At 48.8% G+C, this 23,694-nt stretch overlaps 1 protein-coding gene across 2 annotated transcripts in view; it reads left to right on the forward strand.

Annotated features, from left to right (window-relative positions):
• Nucleotides 1-23,694, forward strand: part of LOC138511692 (survival motor neuron protein-like) — a 643,682-nt gene that overhangs the window by 199,479 nt on the left and 420,509 nt on the right. For both annotated transcript variants that reach the window (XM_069627523.1, XM_069627524.1), the window contains exon 3: nucleotides 3,673-3,798. In XM_069627523.1, coding sequence (XP_069483624.1) covers nucleotides 3,673-3,798 — 126 coding nt within the window. The remainder of the gene's footprint in view (nucleotides 1-3,672; nucleotides 3,799-23,694) is intronic.

Genomic DNA, 23,694 nt, shown 5'->3' on the forward strand with positions numbered 1-23,694 from the left:
TTTAGAGAGTGCAAGAGCTTTGACATAAAAAGAGGGGAGGGGAGGGGGACCAGAGGGAAGGAACAGACAAGATCACGAACAAGAGAGGTGGATAATGCAGAGAAGGCACAAAGGTAGAAGGATTTTGAGTAATCTATTCGTCGACTAGAAAAAAGACTGATTTAGAAAGACTGCTCTGTGACTGCACAGAGCGGTCTTCCTAAAACAAAATATCACGCCCCTACCGCATACGAGTGCGCGCAGGGGCTGACTGGCACACCAGGACCAGCAGGCGCTGTCGGGGGAGAATGGGTGTGGGTGTGTTGTGTGGGTGTTGTGTATGTGTGTTTGGGTTTGCGTGAGTCTTGTGTGGGGAGGGAAGCAACAGGGGCTAAGTTTTGGGGCGGGGGGACCCCAAGATTTTGAACAAATCCCGCCAGAGAGTGGGCTGGGGGGCAAGGCAATGTCCCCTTTTCGCTTTTTGTGGGCCACCTAAAATCAACCACAAAAAACATTTTGTTAGGTGACCTACAAAAAGCAAAAATGATAACCCATGTTAACCCTCTTGGTCCTAGCGCCTGAAGGTAGGTAGACTATGCTGCCCTGTTGACTGGTGGGTTTCTGTTAGGCCTGGTGGGCAGATGTATAGAAGGCCAACCTATATTGTGACGGGGCCAATTGTGGGAGCTGTAGCCAAACCAGTTCGAGGTAGCAGTGATGAGAGGTCAAGACAAAGTCTCAAGCGGTGGTGAGGTTGTATAGGGTCCACAATAAATGCACACAATGGGCATCTCAAATTGCACTTACAGTATGCATAAAAAATGTATTTATTTATGGCCAAATATCACTATGAAAAAGGACTACTTAACCGGTAGAAGTATCACACAACGCTAATAATAGATTACATATATAGTGTCACTAGAATAAGGCATAATACAAATCAAACTCCTGTAAAAGCAAGCATAGATTAGTTTAGGCACTACAGGTCCAAAGAATTAACCCAAACTTAAAAAGTCCTTCCCTAAATTGTCTGGGGACTTATGCCCAAAAGTCCTGACAGTTTGTGATGCTGGAACAAATGAAGGTAGGGTCTTTGGGGGTCCAGTGAACGGTTCCTAGGGTTAGTGGACAGTGTATTTTAACTAATAGTGCCCCTAACCTTTGTAAGGCTTGCAATGGCAAAGCCAAAGTATAGCAAAAGTTTTCTAAAAGTTAGGAAAACTTTTAAATGGAGTTTAGGGGCAGGTAAGAACTACTTTAACTTACCCCCCCGTACTCCGATTCTGCCCAGGACTTGGCAGGTCAATGGAAGAAGGTCTGAGGTTGCTTTTCCCGCCGTCAGCCTCAGTCCTTGATTCACAGGGTTTGCATTTTCGAGCTGATTTCTGGTTGTTGTCTTTCACTGGTGCAAGGACTCTCGGATTAAGACTGTAGAAAAACATGATGCAGGACCCCTTTCATGACTGGACTCGACTTGAGTAAACTGTTTCGGACGGTGGTCACCGCAGCACGCCTGCCTCCTATCTTGGGTCCCCTTGACGCTAGGACTCTGAAATCTTTCTTCAACTTGAAGGGATTATATGCATGCTCTGTATCAGCACCAATACTCCTTTCAGGAAGACCTAGCCTGTTCTAGAATGTTATAAATGTACAAGCGAACAATGTGTGAAGTCTTTACATAGTATTTCTAAGTGTTGATTTCCGTGTCCCTGAGTTTGGGGTGATGCCTCTCCTGTACCAAGCATCTTGCCAATGCTAGATCTCTCCAAGTCCTGTCCATCTCATTTTCCTGTCTCCTACAATGGGATTACATGAAAAGATTGTATCTGAAATGCTGAATGCACGTTTAGAGCGCGTTCGGCATAGTAGATGAGCTCTAAACCCATAACATCGAACAGGGGTTGCGGAGCGGAGAGGGGGGGGGGCACACCTCCAGTTCGGTATTATGGGCTGCAGGGATTGCGGGGATGTCCCCCACATACATTATAGGCAGTGCGGGGGACACACGTCCAAAATCCTAAAAGACTGAATTACAAAATGCGGGCTAGTGGGCTCTGTGATTTTGTATTTTGTTCTTTTGGGATGCAATATTATAACTTGCATCCCCTCCAATTGTTCACTCTTCAGAGAATTGAATGTGAACTTGAAGAAAATCTAGCATGAAAGCCTCTTGACCTGCATTCTGGGCATAGGCTATGAAGATACCGTGTTTTTCCTCCCATGAAGGCCGTTCTCATTTTCTATCCAGCTTGAAGTAAAAAAAAGTATGGTTCTGTTTTGTACGTTGCTTCTCGTTTGGTTGTGAAATAGTTTACAGAATGACTCCTGACAAGAATGACCGCGCCCTCTACTCCGCCCCCCCCTGGAGGGAGCTTTTTAGGGTTTCACCAGCGTTCATCTCTGCTGGTTCCTCATCAACACTCTGACCATTATCCTGTAATACTCCATACAAGCACCAGATCTAATCTCTGCAGTAGTAGTCTGCCATTTTAGGACGCCATCAACTGCTTAATCTGCCACCTTGGCCGTTGCCCTCTGATTTCTGTTTTTAAAGGATTTATGTCTCTCTGTGGAACATTTGAGGCATTGTTGACAAATTATTATGAATTCAAAAGATGCTGATTTTGTTTTTTGAGGGTTAATCTGTTATGCTAACAATCATGTTGTATCGTGACCTGCTTGTGTGCCGCTGGAGGCCTGTAACAGGTTCTGGTCTTTTATGTTGTGGAATGATTGGAGCAGAGCTGGGTTGAGTGTCCTGTGCAAGTCAGTTTTGGTGCTTGTGTTTCGAGGGTGGTGGTGTACATACCATTGGGCGTTGCCTTGTCCATCTTATCCTGGTGTAACCTGCTACTAAAAAGATATAGCTAGCTGTCACTAGACACAAGGTACCAGCTGCTCATTCACTTTTCCCCAGTTAGTGTTTTGGTAAGTTCAGAGTAGTGATCCCCAGCCTTTGACGTGGTAACTCTCTGCATATGGATGATGGTGTGCCTTTATGGCTGATGTGGTAAAATCAACGGCAAGCTTTCTCTTTCATAGATCTAAAACACACAATGACTGTGCTATTAATGTTTTAATAATCTCCCTCACCAAAAATAAAGATGGCACACGAAGATCACCATCGTAAACCTCACAATGGCTTTAAGTTGTGCGTGTGGCCCTAGTACAGCTGCCGCTCTTTTTACCTACCACCGTGCTCTCTGGCCTTCCCTTCATCTGCTCACACTCCATCCCGGCACCCACTCCCGTTGTCCTTCAGGCTTCGTATAGTCCACCCCAATTTTCCCTCCCAGCCCCCCTGGGCTTTGACTGAAAGTGCCACAGTGTCCTAGAACAAGTGAATACGCTTAATTCTCAGTGTCCTCTGTGATCTTTGCAACACAGCTGTCTAAGCCAAGGAGGAGGATTCCTCCAACTTCCTAAATACTGAGCATAGACAATAAAAGGCAATCCTTCAAAATCCTATCAACTGTTGAGTTATTGAATGTAAGATGTAAGATTCCCAGGAATACAACAAATGATGCTGTGATGTGCATTAGGCTCTGGCTTCTTGTTGGTTAACCAACTGTTTGACAGCTAAAGGTAATTGCATCATTAGTAGACTGGTGTGCTCTCAGATCGTGTCCAACCAATGTGCAACCATGTGTATTTTGTTGACCCTACTAAATAGTTTTCCATTTTGGTTTTTAGAATGCACTTAAGAATGGTGACAGTTCGGAGCCTTCAACTAGATCTGATAAACCAGCAGGAACAAAAAGAAAAAATAACAAAAAGAACAAATGTCGGAAGAAAACCAATGCTACTTTGTTGAGAAAGGTACCTTTTTATATTGATCAATGAATGTTATGGAAAAGGTATTATTGAGCATGCTAACCTTTCTTTACAGGAAATGGCATGAACTCAATTCTACTTTATGCATCTCTTTTATTGTACGGATTGTTTTTATGTGTAATTTCAGAAAGGCGTTTCTATATAATCTTTGAAAGTGTTCGTAACATATGTTGTGACAACTTTGTTTTTTTAAATACGATAGCTAGTGTATTGAAGGCTTAGTTTTGTTAACCAAAGCTGAATTAGTAGATTTTCTTTTGCAAAAACAAAGAGGTGATGGCTGGAAGGTTTAGACTGAATCTTAACCACTGGCATTGCTTGGGGCAACCCTCCAAACCATCGTTCTTCGCGTGCCAAGCCATTACAGAAGGGGAAAGACCATATCAAAATCAGGCTTGGCCCCACCCCAAAAGGGGCAGTACAGATTTTCTTTTGCACTTTTTTTCCAAACAGTTTATTCATGGTTATCAAATAACACTTTTTGGCAACTTAAGCTCGTGACCTTAATTTGTACAACTACTTGTGTTAAAGCTTTATTTTATTTGCCCTTTTCTATTTGAAGGTATTTTTAACATGCCAGTAAATCTATCCCCACCTAAATGGGAAAGGTGGCTACTAATGTCGCCTCATCATTCAGTTGTACTGATTTTGCCTACAACTCATTTAATAAACCTATACAGCTAACTCAAATATTCAGGAGCACATATGGAGTCTTCAGTTTTCTTGGTTATTGTTCCCCAATTTTTCCCCACAATCTATTTTTCCTCCCAGACTTGTTCTAAACCTAAATTCTTCATGTTCCCTGCTGACTGGTGACAAACACCTATTGTACTTTTGCTGCTACACAAATGGTGCAATTACTGCTTCCCAACATTCCTTGCTGTCATGCAACAATCTTGCTCTGCACCCAACTGTTTATCTGGGCCAACCACAGCCTCTGAATAGGAAAATGCCAGACTGGAGTCTACAACTCTCTCCTCGTACTGCACCTCCAGCATGCCATTGTTTAGGTCGTTTGCATCCTTTTTTCCCCCCCTTCTCAGTGTGACTATTCAGCATTCTGTTTACCGTAAACATTTTGAAGTCTCAAGCTACTTACCAGGCAAAAGTCTGCAGAGACGTGTGACCCAGAACCTGCTTGATTAAAAATAATCCAAAAAGGCCAGACAACCACTGAAAAAGTCCAACTAAGGGCTTAGTGAAACCATACAACTGAGACAACTCCATTCTTAGTTAAGGCTGTACTACCTGAGTATTTGATGGTGTAGACTGAGCAGCCAGGCTTATCTTGGGAGGGAGAGAGGGCTGTAGGAAGATGCAAAGAACCTGTAGCATACAAATGGTTCCAAAGCAAGTATTAGAAAAAATAAAGAATTATTATAAATACAAATAGGCCAAGGTAGATCTTGGTGGGTAAGTACTTTGCCATGGACATAAACCCAATATAAAACCACAACCCAATGCTTACAGGTACACAGATCAAAGCATAGACCTTGTTCAGATAAACTAACAGTAATTCTAGGTAAGTCAGCCATAATCGTACCCATTTAGAATAGAACACACCTATTCAGGGGATGTAAAACCATAAGCTACTTTTAAATTCTCCAGCATGGGGTCTGGCATGGATTCACATGCTCAGGATTATTCCCCATTGTCAGGCTGGGAATCCTTGGTAAAAGAAAAATAGGTTCACTCTCACTTGTAAAACTGTATTTCTCCCATAAACCAATCCCTGTCCTCTGGGTTATACTGCCCCAGCCAATAACGGCCCTCTCCCTAAGCCCCTCCTCTGGCAGCTATCTTCAGAATTTTACTGCACGCTTAGTAGACCCTGTCAGTCAAGCAGTAACACTCAGCAAGGTGCCATGATATTAGAAAGGATGTCATGTTTTCCTTGAATCACTTTGATACTAACATCACAATTGCCAGACCAGATAATTGTAAAGTCTGACTCTATTAAGTGGTTGTTTTCAATACATCGGAGAAAACGTACAAGACTGAGATCTTGACTATAATTTGTAAACATGTTGAAAGAACGCTGATTTATTATGATTTCTGTATTTGTGAGTTGTCTTTTAGTCAGATCATCGGTATATGAGCTTGACAGATGGTCGTTTTTAACAATTTGAAAATGTATTAAAATTGTTCTTTTTGCTAAACACCTATGTTCACGTGATTCATGCCATTAAGTGTATATTATAATCACTTACAAGAATTCGCATCCCTCTCACAGTGTGTTGGGAAGTTGGGTAGCAAGTGGTATACCTTTGCTTGTGTCCATCGTAACACTCGGCAAGAAATCACATGGTAAACATACATTGTTACCAGAATACTTTTCTGAATAGTGGAGCACACATTAATGGAATAGGATAACCCTCAGTTATACCAGGTGAGTAATACCTAATGTTTTAATAAACTATGACAGTTTTTCAGATCAGTGGAACACAGACTAAGGTAAGCAAGAACTCCCTACACTATTGTGGGATGGCACAAGGCAGACCAAGGTTATTAAAATCCACAGTACACTTACCAAGAATGGCACACAGCTTTTCAACTTAAGTAAACCCCAAGGCAGACTTATTCTAGACCGGCTTAACAGCAAGGCAGGGGACGCAAGTCCCAGTTGGGGAACATATACATTAATTTCCTAGCAGACATAGTTGGTAATGCTCATTTTCAGAGGAACAGTTAACAAACCAACTCTATTACAAGTAACTTACTTTTTAAACACTTGTTACATTTTCTAGGCAAAGGCCCAAACATTACAACTTCTTCCCTATTCTTGGAGCATGAGTGCTCTCGGTGGCAGGAGGGTGGTTTCTGGGGTCACTAGGTATCTAGTGGCCAACTTGCAGGTCGGGCTAGGCACGGATGTATTGAAAGTCTGAGTTCCTGTGGAAATCTGTTCAAACAAGTAAGTATTTTACTTTAGAGTTCGAGAAAGGTTCCACCCTAGAGGGATATCGGCAATGGTCCTGGGTGAACTGGATGAGGGATCGTCCAATCCCATGAATCGCCCCCAAAGCTTCACAGGAATTACAAAAGGCTTAAGGTAAGTAATACCCCAGCCAGCATAGTACCTCAGCACAGACGAGGAGTTTGCAGTTGGACGTCTTCAGGATCTGCAGCCAAAAACCTGGTTGATGAATTCCTTGTCGTGAAGACGGGACACTGGAAGGGGATTTGCAGCAGGGATCAAGGGGAAGACTCCAGGCAAGAGTTTCTTTGCAGCAGTATGTGGTTCTGTGGTTTTGGCACCCTTTTCAGGAGCCAGGACAAGACTAAATATTGCTGGTCAGATTCTCGTGACTAATCTGGTCCAGCACTCTGGTGAGGGGACTTCATGGATTCAGATCAAGTCTCTGGAGGGCCAGCAGGTTGCCACCTTAGTTTCAGCGCGATTTGGACTTCGGAAGACCGTGCACCGCGTAATGGCTTGAGGTCCTGCATAATGGCTTCAGGTATTGCAGCCCGGCAAGGTCGCAGCATGCCAATAGTTAGCTCAAAATGCAGGTCTTCATGAGTCTAGTGGATTTCCCCAGGCTCTGGCTCGGGGTCGTCCTTTTCAGGATGCCCAGGTCGCTTGGAAGGAAGGGTAACGGCGGGTTCTGGTTACACAGCAGACTCTCTGGTCGCTGGAATTCGTTACAGCAGTCTTTTCTACGTCTTCCTCTTCGTTTTCAGCTCCAGTGGTCGACTTGTCAGCAGCTTCCAGGTTTGGAATTTTTATCAGGAACAGCAGCACAACTGCTGCATTTTGTAGAATGGGGCGGTCTGACTGTCCAATCAGGACAGCCAGCCCCCCACTGGGAGTTGTTTACTTTCAGGCAAGATGAAAGACAAAGGGCTGCAGAGTTTTGGACTCCTCCCTCGCTTACTGCCTTCTCATATGCTGGAGCCGGGGCGGGGAATCCAAAGTATACCTGTCAATGACAAACCTTCCACTGAGGTCGTTCCCGCCTAGACTGGCAGAGGGCAACCTCAGAAACGGCAAGCACACAAGAAATGGTGAAAAAAGGAGCCCACCATTTTAGCAAAATGGTGGCTCTTCTGTGCATTACTGAGGTTGAGTTCACAGCTTGTGAGTAATAAAGGCTGTCATAAAGGTCAAAACCACCGTCCCAAGTCATTCATGTAAACTCAACATTGTAACAATGTTACCAGGTAAGTAAGAAAGGTGGGGTGTTCTGTCTCACTTATACAAAATGATGAAAATCCCCCTTTACTATTTGGTAACAGCAGTTCACCCAAGTACATGAAAGAAATTAACAGGGGAGCCCAAAGGGGCAACTCAACCTAAACCCAAAAGTTATAGGAAACTATCACTCCAACCATAAACTATGGAGAGATCTCAAAAGGTCACCCATAAAAAGAGTAAAAGACTAGGTGAGGGGGGAAAAAGATTCCTATTCACCTACGGACAAGGTAAAACAATTACCAAGTCAAAGTAATAGGTTCTGGGGTTGACGCATGCCAGTGATCTTCCTAATATGAACATCTTGCCTAACAACCACTGCAACTCTTTGCCAGGGGAAACTAGGTATATTACGCAGACGCTTCTGTAGAACTGAACTGACAAAGAGCTAGTCACGCCCCACCTGACAGATTGGCACACTCCACCTTATGTTTAGTGACAAGGGGATATCTAGTTATCCCCCTTTTGTCTGCTGCTGTGACATTTTAGTAACCTGGAAATCCTTCTAGTTATGACTGTTGGCAGTGGTCATGTTTGTTAGGGAGAATGTTAATTTCTGTGCCAATTCCCTTTAACCTTCGAGACCCCCAGCTCTTTTGCTGGAATCCAGGCTTTTTAATTTTACCCCCTGAGTGATTGGGACTTGTTCCTCACTCATTTGTTTTATTTATTTAGGTATATTTGTTTTTGTGTACAGGAATATCAAACTTTAACTCACCCCCAACCTCCCTCCCACTGGAAGAACTGTCCTTAGTACCAGTTTGGATATCTCTCATGCTGAGAAAAGGTCAGAAATTCTTATTTTATGCTGGCACCATTGCTCCATATCGTCTGATTGGAGGTATTCCAGTACCGCTCCCCACTCCTTCCTGAAGGAACCACTTGTGCCCTGTATGGGTTAGTCTTTCCATTGTCACTAATGTCCACACCTTCTGTAGCTAGCCAAACGCCAACGGTGGGTCCCATTGTTTCCAATTCTGGGCGATTGCTCGCCCATGAAGCTTCTCCATTGTGTTTTCCAGAATTTCGTTGCGATCGGGTCCTTTAACCCACATAACCAAACTCTCTCTCCTATTTGGCCAGAGTTTGGAAACATCTCCTGCATTTGTTCCTTCACTTCAGCCGAAAATCCCTGAATCCAGTGGCAGTCCCACCAAATATGCCTCCAATTGCCCTCCCCTGAACAGCCTCTCAGCATAGTTTGGATGTGTGCGGGTACATTGAGTTTAGTCTCTGGGGGGTATAGTGCCATTGGGTCACGATCTTTACCCACATTTCCCTCATTTGGACCGAGCGTGTCAGTTTGGGAATATTTTTCCATAGCTCCTCTCATTGTGGTTGACTGATGGTTTCCCCGAGGGTGCTCTCCCATTTCAGCATGTAGCTCCACTTGAGGTCCTCTTCCTGCACATTGATGAACCTATATAGTGACGAAACTAGCTTCGATGACCCTGAGATAATCAATGTGAACTTTTCAAATGGAGTGAGATCCCTTGTGGCCGCTTGTCTGATGGTCGGTGCCACTAGCCAGTGCCTAAACTGATCATATTTGTATCTGTCTGACTCCATAAGGTTCAGTTGTGTTCTATAAGCTTCGAACGATTTAATATCCTGGTCTTGTATCATTTGTCCTATTTTCATGCACCCTGCTATCTCCCATTTTATTCAACGCCCCCTTTTCCATTCCTGGCAGGAATTCTGGTGTTCCTAAACATGGGAGTACACGGGGCATGCGCCCCTGTCAAGATGCCCTTCTGCGTTTGTTCGACCCAGGCTTCCAGTGGAGCTCTCATGACCTTGCTAATTATAAGATTTGTCTGTCTGAAATGCTTCCCTTTCCACAACAGCTCTACCAGTGGGGATCTCGCCACTGCCCTGACCTGCAGCGCCCACATTTTTTGCTGGTCCTCCGCCATCCGTTCCTTTAAAACCCACAATTGCACGGCTTGATAGTACTTATAAAAGTGTGGAAGAGTCCTCACCCCCCCATCCCCTCTTGAATTGAGGCTGTTAGCACCGCTCTTGCTACCCTTGAAGGTTTCTTATTCCGTTTAAAAGAAGCAATTACTTTTGTCAGTGCCCCAAAGAAGGACGTAAACCAACCTAGGTAGAACGTTAATCTTTATCGTTTCATGTTAGAGTAAGCAAGGAATCTCTTCACTTTAAGGTGTCTCTCTCCCCGCAGTGGTTTTGAAAGTGTCTTCGTTTGTGGCCACCCTTGCTTGGAGGTTTGACCGTTTTTTTTCCCCCTTTACCGCTCCTCCTCCCCTCCCGGTTCTTCCTCTCCGCTCTCCTCCCTGTTTTCAAATGAGCTCTGCATCAGTGTGTTCCGTGCCATTATTTTTTGTCCTGTTTCCCCTTCACCTTTCTGTACTGCCCTCATCCACACCGCTGTTTGTCATCGCCCATTTCTGAAAATCTGCCCACCATGAGTCTATCCTCGGGCCCTCTCTCGATTTCCAAGCCATCGCTATCCGCTGTTTGGCTAGTATGCATATCAAGTCTTTCATTTTCGCGAGGTGCAACCTATTCTTGCCTCCTCTTGGGAAGAGGCCCAGCAGATACATTTCTGGATTTCCCGCTTGTATTTGGAGTCCACTCCCCCCCCCCCCCCCCACCTTGCTTCTGATTCCATCCCAAAAGACATGTATCACTGGGCAGGTCCAGAACATGTGTCATGTCCACATCCTCTTCCGGGCAGCGGGGGCATGTGCGGTGATCTCCCAGCAGCATCCCATTCATTCTCTTAGGTGTGAGGTACGCCCTGTGTGTAGTGAATAACTGTGCTTGCTTGAACCTTGCGTTCCTTGATACTTTTTTGGGGTATCTCAGCGCCCTAGCCCATTCATGATCGCTGAGGGGTATTCCTAGTTCGTCCTCCCATCTCCCTCTTGTTCGTAGGACTTGTGAATTGTTGGATTTTAGCAACTGTTCGTATAGCCTGGAGGTTGTGTGTCCCCCTTCCAATATATCATACCATGTATCTAGTTCTCCTCCTGTATCCTCTTGTTCTGGCCACTCCGGCCACCTCTTCTTGATTGTCAGCATCATTCTATTATATAGGAGGAATTGGCCTTCGTGTATGTCATATTCTTCCACCATATCACTGAACTCCGCCCATTGGTCTTCCCTCCTCAAATCTCCTATTTGCGCTATTCCTTTGGCTTCCCAGTGGGATCTATACATTGCAAGTATACCTGTGTCCTTACCTATTATTCCCGCTAGTGGAATCTGCAGCGAGCAAGGGTCTTTGGGCCCCTGGAGTCTCCATGCCCTCGACCAGAGCTCTGTTGCTAACCTAAGCATGTTGGGCAGAGGTTTGTCTATCCATAGGATTTCCCGTAGGTAAAAGGATCTCAGTGCTGGTTGGAAGAGTATTTTGTCTATTGATTCCTCTTCTCCCAGCCATTTAACTACGTATTGGAGTTGCCCTGCCAGGTAGTATCTTTCGAAGTCCGGCACCCTGATGCCCCCCCTCCTCGTGGTCCCTCTGCAATGTTGACATGGCAATTTTACACCTTCTCCCTCCCCATAGGAACCTCTGTCATTGTGTTCAAATTCATGAAGAAAGCTCTGGGTATGGCATGGGGAATGTTCGTGAAATAGTATAATAACCGTGGGAGTACTACCATTTTCAGGATGGCCGCTCTCCCTATCATCCCCAATGGGAGAGTGTCCCAGAAACCCATGGCCTTTTGTATTCTATCTAGGGATGCCTGTGTATTATATTCGTGAGACTATGCAGTGTTATGGTGTATCTCTATTCCCAGATATCGGAAGGAGCCCTGAGCCCAAGCTATCCCCATATCTGGGAGTCTGTCTCGGGGGACCTGTCTTAAGTCAGCCAAGGGGAATAAGACCGATTTCTCTCTATTGATGGCTATCCCTGAAAGTCTGGCGTATGCATCCGCCGCCTCCAGTAGGCAGGCTAGGTTGGTGCGTGGATTTTCAACGAAAAAAAGGATGTCATCCGCGTACAGCGAGATCTGATGGACCACCCAGTCTATGTCAAGCCCTGTGTCCCCATACTCTGCCCAGAGGAAGACCGCCCACGGCTCCAAAGCCAGTATGTACAACATCGGTGACAGTGGGCAGCCTTGTTTGGTTCCCCTGTATATCCTCCAAGCTTTTGAAATGTGCCTTCCCGTTTTTACTCTCGCTCTAGGGTCCCTGTACAACAATCTAATCCATCTGAGAAATCCCTCCCCCAAGCCAAAGTGGGCGAGGACGCTCAGCAACCACTGCCAACTCACAGAATCAAAGGCCTTAACGGCGTCTAATGACACTACTGCGCATTCCCCTCGTCTCTGATTCGTCTGTTCTATCACATAATGTAATCTGCGGAGGTTCCATGACGTGTTTCGCCCTGGGACGTAGCCCGTTTGGTCTGAATGGATCAACGTGGATATAACCGATGTCAGACGGTTCGCTAGAACCGTTGTAAGTATTTTGGTGTCCTGGTTGATGAGGGAGATCGGCCTCTATGATGTACATTCTACTGGGGATTTCCCTGGCTTTAGGATCGGGACTATTATCGTATCCGACATGCTATTTGGCAATTGTATTTGGCTTCCTCGTATGCCTCCTGATATGTTTCCAGCAGTTTTGGGGCAATGGTACTTTAGTATGTCTTATAGAACTCCCCCGGGAGCCCACCCGGGCCCGGGGTTTTACCCGAGGTGAGCTCAGATCACAATTTCGATTTCCTCTACGGTAATCGGGACACCCAATAGTTGGGCCTGGTCTGCCGTTAGCTTCGGTAACCTAATCTCTGCTAGGGCGTCTGGGATGTCTTCATAGAAGCCGGCGAACAGGTTATTTATATCTTCCTGATTCCTAACCTCTGTTCCTGTGTCATCATTTAATACTGCTATGGGGTCCCTCTTGTTGTCCTGTTTGGTAAACAACGCTAGTAGCCTACTGGGTTTATCCCCTTCTGCATGCAATCTCTGTAAATATTTCCCATAATTCAGCTTCCCCAGTTTCTCCCTGAGTACTATACATCTCGTTCTTGGCTCCAGTAATTCCCTGGGCTCCCGGCCCACCCTTTCCGCCCTTCGTTCCTCTGTTTTAACCTCCCTTTCTATTTCGTCCAGCTCAGCTACGATTGCACCCTTCAACCCTGCCGTTTTCCCAATTGCCGCCCCTCTTATCACTACATTGAAGGCGTCCCAGAGCGTGGCATTGCTCTCCACGCTCCCCTCATTTTGTTCAAAATAATCTTCTATCACCTCCTGCAGATATGCCTCAAATTCGCCCTCTCCTAGTGCTTCTGCACGGAGGCGCGATGTTGGTATTGGGGTTTTTCTGTGTGTGTGCGCCCATGTTGCCAGTAGAGGGGCGTGATCTAAAAGTGTACGTGCTTTAATGTCGATTCCCGTGAATTCTATCAGAGTCACTGCCAGTGAATAGGTAATCTATTCGTGTAAATACCCCATGAGGTGCGCTATAGTGCTTGTACCCTCTCCCATCTCCATGTACCTGCCTCCAGATGTCCACCAGCTGCAATTGTGTGAGGGTCTTGTGAAGCTCCCTGGCAGGGGGTGCTGGCTTCTTGCCTTTTCCTCCATACTTATGGACATCTCTCTGTCCTGTGGGACGGGACTGGAGCACTTTGTAAAAAGCATCCACATTTTTTTTTCAAAAATGTGTCCTTCCTCTCTTTCTTGCGCGGGGCTCGGCACACGGCCGTAACCCTGCCCACCTTGGCTCCGCATCGCCCATCAGTCCTTTTCTCCGCTCGTTTGGGACTGGACGCACTTGCATCCGCGCAAGATTTTCTTCCCTTTTTTACTCTCTGGCTCTCGCTAGCGATCGTGTACTAGTCTGTCTGTCGTTCAAACTAGACTTCCCAGATTTTTCATTGTGTCACTGACGCTTCGCGAGGGCGGATCCCCGTCCTCTTTGTTTAGAGTGTTTGGTCCGGATCACAGTTTGGACTCCTGTTTTTACTGCGACTCGCTTTCGGTCCGGGCACTTCAACGTCGGTTGGAGCGGTGGGAGGAGGTGTTCCGGCGAACTCCTCCTTCGCATTTTCAGGTGTTCATTGATGAAAAGAAAAAACGCCTGGTCAGAGCACCCCGGCCAGGGGATACCTTTCCAGGTTCCTCCCGGGCCGGGAGGAGCGTTGATCGCACTGTCACCGGGGGGATTGCCCTGAGGTGCCCGTTGGGCCTAATAATTGTACCAGAGTTTTCTCCGAGGGTCTCCGTAAGGGGCCTGTGGATACCAGAGCACGCTCCGAGGCCCCTCCTGTGGGGTCTGTTTGTTGACCCAGTTCTACTGAGTCGTGGGGTCCCGGAGCTCGCTCTGAGGCCTCTATATCGGTTTCCCTCAAGAATAAGACCGGGGTGTGCCCCCGAGGCCTTGGTTGGGCCTGCTATCAGCGAACATATGTTCGAGGCCCGCGCGAATAAGGCAGTTACCGGACCTGGGTCCGAGGTCCCTCATACAGAGGCTAAAGTTACCAACATTTCTGAGAGGCCTGAAAAGGCCTTATCAGTGAAGGTTGTTTCTCACCGTTCCTGCTCTTGCGGCGACACCAGATCTGTTGAGGGGGCAAAGAAGGAAAGAAGTTTTTACCGGCAGTGCCGAGGCCCTTCCTGGGAAGGCTAATTTGGCGGCTGGTATGTCGCAGAAACATTCCAGGCCTCATAGTACCGGCTCTGCCGAGGTTCCTTGTGTTAAGGCTACAGTTAAGACCCCTGATCTAACGACGGGGACCTCTGCCTCACTTCCTCATGTGCTGCAGTTCCCCTCAGGCGATGACAAAATGTCGCCCGTTCCCGCCAGGACCGCGGCGGCCATTTTGAGTGCTACCCCTACAACTACGCCATCGGCCTCAGGTGTAGGGCTTGGTTCTGTGGGTGAACATAGTTCCTTGTGCGCATCCTTATCGGCCAGTGTATGATTGGAACGCCAGGATGCCCCTTTCGCACAATGTTTTGTTGCCTGCGGGGTCGGCACCTTTGATTTATGTGGAAACGTCGGTGGAGGGGCCGGTGTGGCACCCTTCCCCGCTACGTCCCTGGAATTATCCTCCTCAGAGGCCTCCTCCGGTTCCAAAACAGTCCCTGGAGGATGCTTTTTTCGGTAAATTTCAAACGCTCATGCGGATCGACCCCATGAGGGAATATTTCAAAGGGCTTTTTAGGGCGATATGTGCGCCTCCGGCTCCACCCGTTCCTCCGGTTCCACCGGCGCCTCCCTTGCCTACAGTGCCTTCCACGACTCTTCCGCCTTTGCCCCCATTGTCCCCCTTGGACAAGGCAGCGCCTGACACAGCTCAGCAGGATCCTGACCTGTCGGATGACGCACAAGGCGATCAGGACAACAAGGACCTGCCCCACTCTATTAGAGCTTTTCATGACCGGGTACTGGACATGTCCTTCTTAGATGTTCCGGTGCCTGAGGCACCCGCTCCGCAGGGGGGCGTGCTTTCTGGGGCATTCACCCTGTCTCCTTTGGAGCGTACCGGCCCGTTCTTGAAGGACGTTCGGGCCGAGGTCCGCAGGGTCTGAGAAAAGCCACACACTGGACTTTTCGTCGATGAGAAAATTGACACGCGATACAGGCTGCATTCTTCGGAAGAGGTGGCCCTGTTGTCTTGTCCGCCCCCTCCTCCACAGTGGTGGCTGCGGCCACTTTGCAGTTCCAGCATGCAGCATCCTCTTCCACGACGGCTACTCAGGTTCTGGGAAAGGAGGATAAGCTCCTTGACTCCCTTGGGAGAAAGATCTTCGCCAAGTCGGCCTTGCAGCTCAGGCAGGCCAATGCCGAACTGGTTTTAGCGGGGGCTAATATGCGGATGTGGAAAGGTCTGTCGGAGTTTGAGTTCATCCCGGTCGAGAAGCTGGAAGACTTTAAAGGGGGATTATCCGACGCCAGGGTCTTGGCCCAGGATCTCCTGGAGGCTGCAGCTCATCACGTAGACACCTCGGCTCGGGACCTTATGCTGGGGGTTGATAACTTGCGACAGGCGTGGCTGCATGCTACTAAATTCTCAAAAGAAGTGCAGGACAGGGTGTTGGACCTTCCGTTCGATGGTAAGTAGCTCTTTCATTCGCCAACAGATGTAGAGCTCACCAAGACGAAGGATAGCACTCAGACAGCTAAGTCCTTATCGGTCCTTGTTAAGACCCCCTTCAAAACCCAGAGACCATTGTCGCAAAGCTGACCCTCCTCTGGCTTTAGGGGCTTCCTAGACTGGAAATCTGGGAGTGGATACCCGTTCGGGGAATAACCGCCGTAGGCAACAATGGACTCGGTTTCTCTCCCACTCCTCAGCCTCCTCCTCAGCCTCCTCCTCAGGTTCAGGTGGCAACACCACCGAAAAACCTACAAAATGAGGGTTCTCCGTGCTCGCACAAGACCCCGGTGGGAGGACTCCTTGCGTCCTCATTAGGAGGCGTGGCAGACCATCACCAAAGACAGATGGGTCTTGTCAGTCGCTCGGGCGGGCTTCCGCTTACCCCTACCCCCCCTTTCAACCCTCCTTTTCAGCTGTCGGACTCGCCCTCCCTCAATGGAAATCTTCCATGACAGTCTCGCAGGACTTGATTTTCCTGGGTTTTCGCTGGAACACGATAGACTGCAGAGTGTACCTGACCGGGGACAGAATGGCGGATCTGTTAGCCACATGTCAGATGTTTGTGCAGTCGGACAGCATGTCGGCCTGGTGGTTCCAGAGGCTTCTGGGCCTCATGGCCTCGTGCGTGTTGGCTCTTCCTCTTGCTTGCATCAAGATGAGGCAGACTCAGATGGCTCTTCAGAGTTCTTGGCGTCAGGCTGTGGACCTGGACTACAAGCTGATAAGGAATCCGGCTTCCATGAGAGTGTACCTGTAATGGTGGTCATCTCTCAGCAACCTGTCGGTGGGTGCAGGGTTTCAGGACCAGCCCCTACGGTGACGATCACGACGGACTCCTCCCTCCAGGGGTGGGGTGCGACGTTGGATCCTTTTCAGCTCTCGGATCTCGGGTCGCCTCAGGACAGGCTCCTCCACATAAATCATTTAGAGCTTCTGGCGATTTTCAGACCGATCATAGCCAACAAGGTGGTCCGCATACACGCAGACAATGTGGTGTCCATATATTACATCAACAAGCAAGGGGAACCAAGTCTCCCCCTCTCATGGATCTGTCCATCCAGATTTGGGAGTGGGCTGTGCTTCATGGTGTTTGGCTGCTTGCAGTGCACAACCCGGGCCAGCTGAATGTCACAGCGGATGCCCTCAGCCGGCGGACAGTGGTCAGCTTACGAGTGGGAGTTGAAGGCGGAGGTCCTCTCATGGATTTTCTTGCGTTGGGGCACACCGGAGGTGGACCTCTTCTCTACGGCGGTAAACAAGAAGCTTCCTCAGTATGCCTCCAGAGGGGGGCTGGGAGCCTCCTCTCTGGGCGATGCTCTCGAGATCCCATGGCACAACATGAGAGCTTAAGCCTTCCCGCCTCTGCCTCTAGTTCACCAAGCAATTTGCAAGCTGAAGAACTCAGAGAACTGTTCCCTATTACTCATAGCCCCGTGGTGGCCGGCCAGGTTTTGATTCTCAGAACTTCAACACCTGTCGGTGTTTCCGCTGATCAGGTCGCCAGTGACTCCTGATCTTCTTCACCAGGGGGAACAGCAGCTGTGGCAACCATATCCACAATCGCTCAGCTTGGCGGCATGGTGCCAGAGTTCAAGTCTTTAGAACATCTTAACTTGTCTGCGGATAACATGCGTATTATCCAGGCAGCCAGGAAACCCTCGACTAGATCCCAATACAGAAGTAAATGGCTCAGGTGCTGTCATTGGTGTTTGGAAAAACAGTTGGACCCAAGGGGGCTACGATTGACACGGTGCTGTCCTTCGCATCCTTCTTAGCAGAGTCGGGTGGTCATGTTCTGTCATGCAGAACTTGCCTTTCAGCGGTCTCCGCTTACCTTTCTACGAACCAATGCTCTTACTCTGTGTAATCCAGTGGTTATGAGGCATTTTGCAGGCTTGACACGCCTCTACCCTCCAAATCGGAGTCTGCACCCGCCGTGGGATCTAAATGTAGTCCTGACGGCGTTGTGCCATAAGCCTTTTGAACCAATGGCCACGGTGGACCTTAAGTACATATCCTGGAGAGTGTCCTTTTTGGTAGCCGTTACGTCAGCGAGGCGGGTGAGTGAGCTCCAGGCCTTGACGGTAAAGTACCCCTTTTGGTCTTTCACAAGGATAAAGTAGTCCTTCGGACGAATCCCGCTTTCCTGCCGAAGGTGGTATCTGAGTTCCACTTGAATCAGTCGATCTCCCTGCCAGTCTTTTTTCCAAACCCTGCCTCAGAGGCAGAAAGGGTTCTGCATTGTCCCGATGTCAGAAGGGCTCTTAAATTCTATCTGGACAGAACATCCGAGCTTAGGAGTTCTTCTCAACTGTTTGTGACCTTTGGTAACCCTCAGGGTAAGCAGGCATCTAAGGCGACTATATCCTGGTGGATCGCCACCTGCATTACGGAGTCTTTCACCGTCCAGGGGCTGAATCCTCCTAAGGGTATTCATGCACACCTAATGCGGGGCAAGGCAGCCGCGGTTGCTTTTCAGAACTATGTCCCCTGAGAGTCCATCGGTAGGGCAGCTACTTGGGCCTCCCCGTCTGCTTTTTGTGAGCATTATTGTCTTGACATGAGCTCAAGAGTTGATGCTCAGTTTGGTCAGGCTGTGCTGAAGAACCTTTTTCAGTAAGGGGTATTTCCATCCACCCATAGTTCCTGTAAGGAGTGCTTGGGAATCTCCCATAAGGTGGGTGGGGTTACGGTCGCGTGCCGGGCTCTGCGCAAGAAAGAGAAGGATACATTTTTTTAAAAAAATGTTGGATGCTTTTTACAAAGTGCTCCGGTCCCGTCCCACAGGATGGAGAGATGTCCAGAAGTATGGAGGAAAGGGGACTATGGACTAGGAGTAAGGTGGTAACTACGGTGAGTAACCTGGTTAATTTCTTATAGAAAGGTGCAGTATACCCATCTGGGCCCGCTGCCTCGTTTATCGGGAGTCCTAAAATTGCTTTCTTCACCTACTCTTCCCTGATTTCCTCCTCCAATGCTGCTCTCTTTGGTTATTTGTGGGATGGAAAGGGCTTTTAAGTAGGTTTCTTGGTCTGCGCTGTTTGGGCTACCTGTTGCATACATCGATTGGTTGTAGTCTCTAATGTCCTTGTGCGAGTTAGTGTCTCTCCCTGTGTATTTTGCATATTCTTGATCGCAAGCGCCACTTGTTTGGGCCGTAGTTGTCTCGCTAGGTATTTATCTGCCTTCTTGGTCTTTGTTTAATGCCAGTGTCTTGGGTAATGCAGGCTTTTCTCTGTTTTTTGTACAGAGGACATCTAATTGTCCCTGCACATGCCTCAATGCCTTCTTCAGGCTAGATTTGGGGTTCTGCGTGAGTTCCCCTTGTATGTCGATTAGCTTCTTCTCCAATTCTTTTTCCCATAGGAACCTCTGTTCATCCTTATTCGCCTTTAGGGCTATCATATGACCCCGCATGACAGCTTTAAAGGCCTCCCAAACGGTTCCCAGCGAAACGTCCCCTGTCATTGTGGGCAAAGTACTTTTCCATCTTTTCCCTAATAATGCTTTCTGAGATGGGATCTTGGATTATTTCTTGTGGGAGCCTCCAACTCCACAGCCCTAGACTTCTCCCCAGGGTTGCGATTTCCATCCCTGGGGGTGGGGGGGGGCGTTATCCGGCAGCGAAATTGGGCCTATTTCTAGCCCTTGGATTTTCCCCATTAGACCCAGAAATAGTCAATCCTGGACATTGTGTTATAGACTTGGGAGAAGTGTGTAAATCCCCTTTGCGGCCCTTTGAGTTCCCGCCATACATTGCACAACGCCAGGTAGAGATTTTTTTGTATGCTCCATGTCCCTGGTGTCCTGCAGTGCTCCTATCAGTAAAGGCTGCCATGCTAGATTCAGGTCCCCACCTAGAATTATCTCCCCGCTTGCAAATTCATCCAATTTCCCCACTGTCTCCTGCAGAAAGCTGTCCTGTCCTGAGTTAGGTGCATACATGGAGGCTACTGTGAGATGGAACCCATCTATTAAAGCATTGGCAAATAGTAGCGCCCCATCTTAACGACCAATGTGTTTTGAAGCTGTACGTCCCGACCATCATGGAATGCTAGCAGCACTCCTACTTTCTTGTCTGGAGCGTTGGACTGCACTATTTGACTGTAGCTTTTTCGATGCAGTTTTGTTTTATCCTGGGATCTGATGCGTTTCCTTGAGTAGTAAAATATCCCCTTTTTCCCTTTTTAGTAGCCTCTCTAGCATTTTCCCAGGGCATTTAGGCCCCTCAACTTAAACGTGCAAATTTTCAGCTTCCCCATGTCCTCACAGCCTTAGCATGGTATTGTAACTCCCTGTATCCTCCTATTGTACTTGATTCCGGTTCTCCTCCCCGTCCCCTTCCTCCTGAGCCCTCCCCCCCTGAACTATAAATTCCCCCAGCAATCCAACAACTGTCGCAAGGAGGGCCCCGGGACCTTCGGTTGCTACGGTGCATGGCCCGTCGCTCCTTTTCCTCTGCATACTCGGTTAAAACCTTGCAGGGAATCCTAAACCCCACATTACCTCTGACTTTGCTCGATTGGATTCTGGCGGTGAAGCCCCGTCGCCGGGCCGCGTTTCCAAATTGACCATGGTTTGCTTATGTCACCAATCCCCTCCGGGCCTGCACCTGCTTTTGCCTCGCTGTGCTCCTCATGCCTTTAACTTGGGTAGGTACTGATAGGTTGCGCTCATTGCTTCCTCCCCCCTGATTTTCTTCTTTTGCTGCACAGTTTTCCATTCCCGTGGCTTCCTGAGTGTCTCCTCCCTTGACCGCTGGCTCCCTTTGTCTCTATCCTCATCTTGTATGTCTATCACCTGTAGCCCTTCCTCGCATGTGGTCACTCTTCGCTGCTTACCCTCCCACAAGAAAAGAAGACCAAAAGGGAAGGTCCATTTGTACCTTATTTGTCTTGCCACCAACCCCTTTACCACTGGTGCCACCCCTCTACTTTTCTGTAGTGTCACCAGTGCTAGTTCTGGATATAATTGGATATCCACTCTATTCATCCTGATATGGTCCATCCCTCTAGCCTTCCTTAAGGTCTGTTCTTTCTGGGGGTAAGAGGAAAGGGCAACCAGCACATCGCTGGGGTGCTCCCCCTGTTGCCTGTCCTCCTTGTGCCCACCTGATGTATTCTATCAATTTTGATGTCCTCGGACTCTTTGGCTGCCAGAATATCCCTGAAGACTTCTCGAACTGCCACCTTGAGGTCTAGGTCTTCCACCGATTCCACCATGTTTTTTATGCATATGCTGGACCTTCAGGATCGATTTTCCAGGTCCTCGCATTGCAGTTATAAATTATGAGTTATCCGCACCAGATGTTCCTGCGTTTCACTGTTTTGCTGTGCTTCCTCCTCCATGTTTTGGACAATTCTCTCCAGCGGGTCCATTCGCTCTTCTAATTTAGATACGTCCGTCCGCAGTTCCGGGACCGCTTGCTTCATAGCTTCTGAGTTGCAAACTGGTCTTGCACCATGGACAAACTTATCCTGGAGTTCCCAAACCACGCCTGCATGTCTTCTTTCGAGGCCGGGGTCGCTTGCGGGGGTGTCTGGTTCTGCGCCTCAGGTGGTGGCTCATGTGCTTTCCCTCGTGTTGGTAGGGTTCTCAGAGGTCCACATTTGGTTCACTCTCGCGTCCAGTTTGGGAGTTTGGATCTGTGCCTGGGGTATCACCCCCGCCCCCTTTTGCCTTGACATATTTGCGTCTGGGTTGGACTTTTGTCCTATCCTGATGCGCTCCTTAGCTACTGCCGGTGACTGTACCTTGTACTACGCTCCCCGATCCGTTCTGTCCCGTGGAGGGATTGGTTGGGGGTGGGGGAGTTCCGATGGCAGCCTGATATTCCTTGCGCCGTCCCTCCCTCTTCTGTTTTGCGCAACCCTGATTCCAATGTGTAGAGTGGGAGTTTGTCCAGCCTATGTCATGTGTCCTCGAGCGCTGAGGAGCCCTAGCTCCTCCACTTGGTCTTGCCATAGCCTTCCTAGCTGTCCCCAGTGGCCAGCCTGGTGCGCTCCGTTGGTGATCTAGGAATTCCTCTTTGTGGTGTCAATGCTGCGCTCTGCCAATCCTTTTATTGTCAGTTAGCTGTGGTGGTGCGTGGGGGGGCGGAGAAGGAGGATAGTGTCCCCGAACTCCCATTGCCCCTGGGTGCCACTGTATCTGTGCCACTGTGCCTCACCCACTCGCTGCACTCTCCAACACCGCCTGATGTCACGTAGGGCCTCTTCTATGTCCTGCTCTTTTCAATTATCCTGTGCTCCTAGGGTGGTGCAGTCGGGAGGCGCGTTGCAATGCCGCGCCTTTATTGGGGTCTCTCAGAGCGGATGCCTGGCCTAATGAGTCCCCGCTCGTGTTCGCTTTTTTGTTTTTTTAGAAGTCCGCCCCACCGGCTCAGGTAGTCCCTTGGGGGAGTGCGTGGGGGGGGGATGGGGGGGACCCCTCTGTGAAGCATTGCTGTCCCCCTGCCTTTTGAGAGGCTTACTGTCCCCGTTGTTCCCAGCGGGAAGGGAGTGGATGGTGTAGGTGGGGGGGGGGAGGGGATGTAATGGACCCCCCCCTCGCTGGGAATGTGCTCTCACCTAGATGCGGGCGTCTGTGTTCATCTGCGTCGCTTCGTCTGATCCTATGTCAGTGCTCATCACCGTTGAGGTCCGGGCACTGATCTTGGTTGCCCGCCCGGGGGGTGCGCGTTGGACTCTGCCTCCAATGTTTTGGGTTTTGGGTTCTGGGCGAGGGCGGGCGGGATGGGGCACCTCTAGCCCTTGAACTGATCCTTTTCTCCGTGCCTCCTGGGCTGAGTCCTGCCCGCTGATGCCCCCAAGTTCTGCCATCTATGGATGGACCCCGCATGGGGTGCTGAGTTTCCTCCCAAGTGATGGCCCTCCGATTAACCCCCCCAGCCCCTCCTGGTGGCATCCCCCCCCCTTCTTGGGGGCGTTCACATGTCCACCTTCCACCTTAGATGCTGGCCTCGCCTACCACCCCCCCCCCCCCACTGGGTAGCAGGAGTCGTCACGGGGGGAGGGGTGAGGGGGCTCCTGAATGCTTCAGTGCTTCATTCGTCCTGCAGTGCGCCTCCGGAGCGAGCTGCAGATTTCTTCTGGATGAGTTTGAGCGCCAAGTGCGTCCCAGCTGTATTCCGGGGTTGGTGCTCTGCGCTCACTCCTGGTCTTCCTCCTGGGCTCGTTGGGGTGGGGAAAAATCTGCTCTGTGTTCCCAATGCTAAATTTGAAGTGCTTTATAATTGCGGCCCGGCCGGAGAGACTCATACACACGTCTCTTCGCCATGGCCGCCATTTTCACTCATGTGTTTTTCTGACTAGGATTTGTGTTTTGTACTGTTCAATGGAGTCTGGTAAACTCCATAGGCATATACCTTTTTGCATTGTGACAACCAGTACCTTTTGTGCAAGCTACACACTGTTTAACTACATTTTCTTGGGTGAATTATTGTTCCCAAGAATAGTAAGATGACTCCTGTCTTATCTTTTCTTTTGTGGGTCCAGCACACACCACCTTATGTGGAGTGCTGGGAGGTTGGGGGAGGTTTACATAGTAACTCCTTATTCCACTTCTCATGTGACAATCTGTTACTCTAACTTGAATG

Source organism: Ambystoma mexicanum, chromosome 6p (assembly GCF_040938575.1).
Source record: "Ambystoma mexicanum isolate Mex_15411 chromosome 6p, UKY_AmexF1_1, whole genome shotgun sequence".
In the NCBI taxonomy this organism is placed as follows: Eukaryota; Metazoa; Chordata; class Amphibia; order Caudata; family Ambystomatidae; genus Ambystoma; species Ambystoma mexicanum.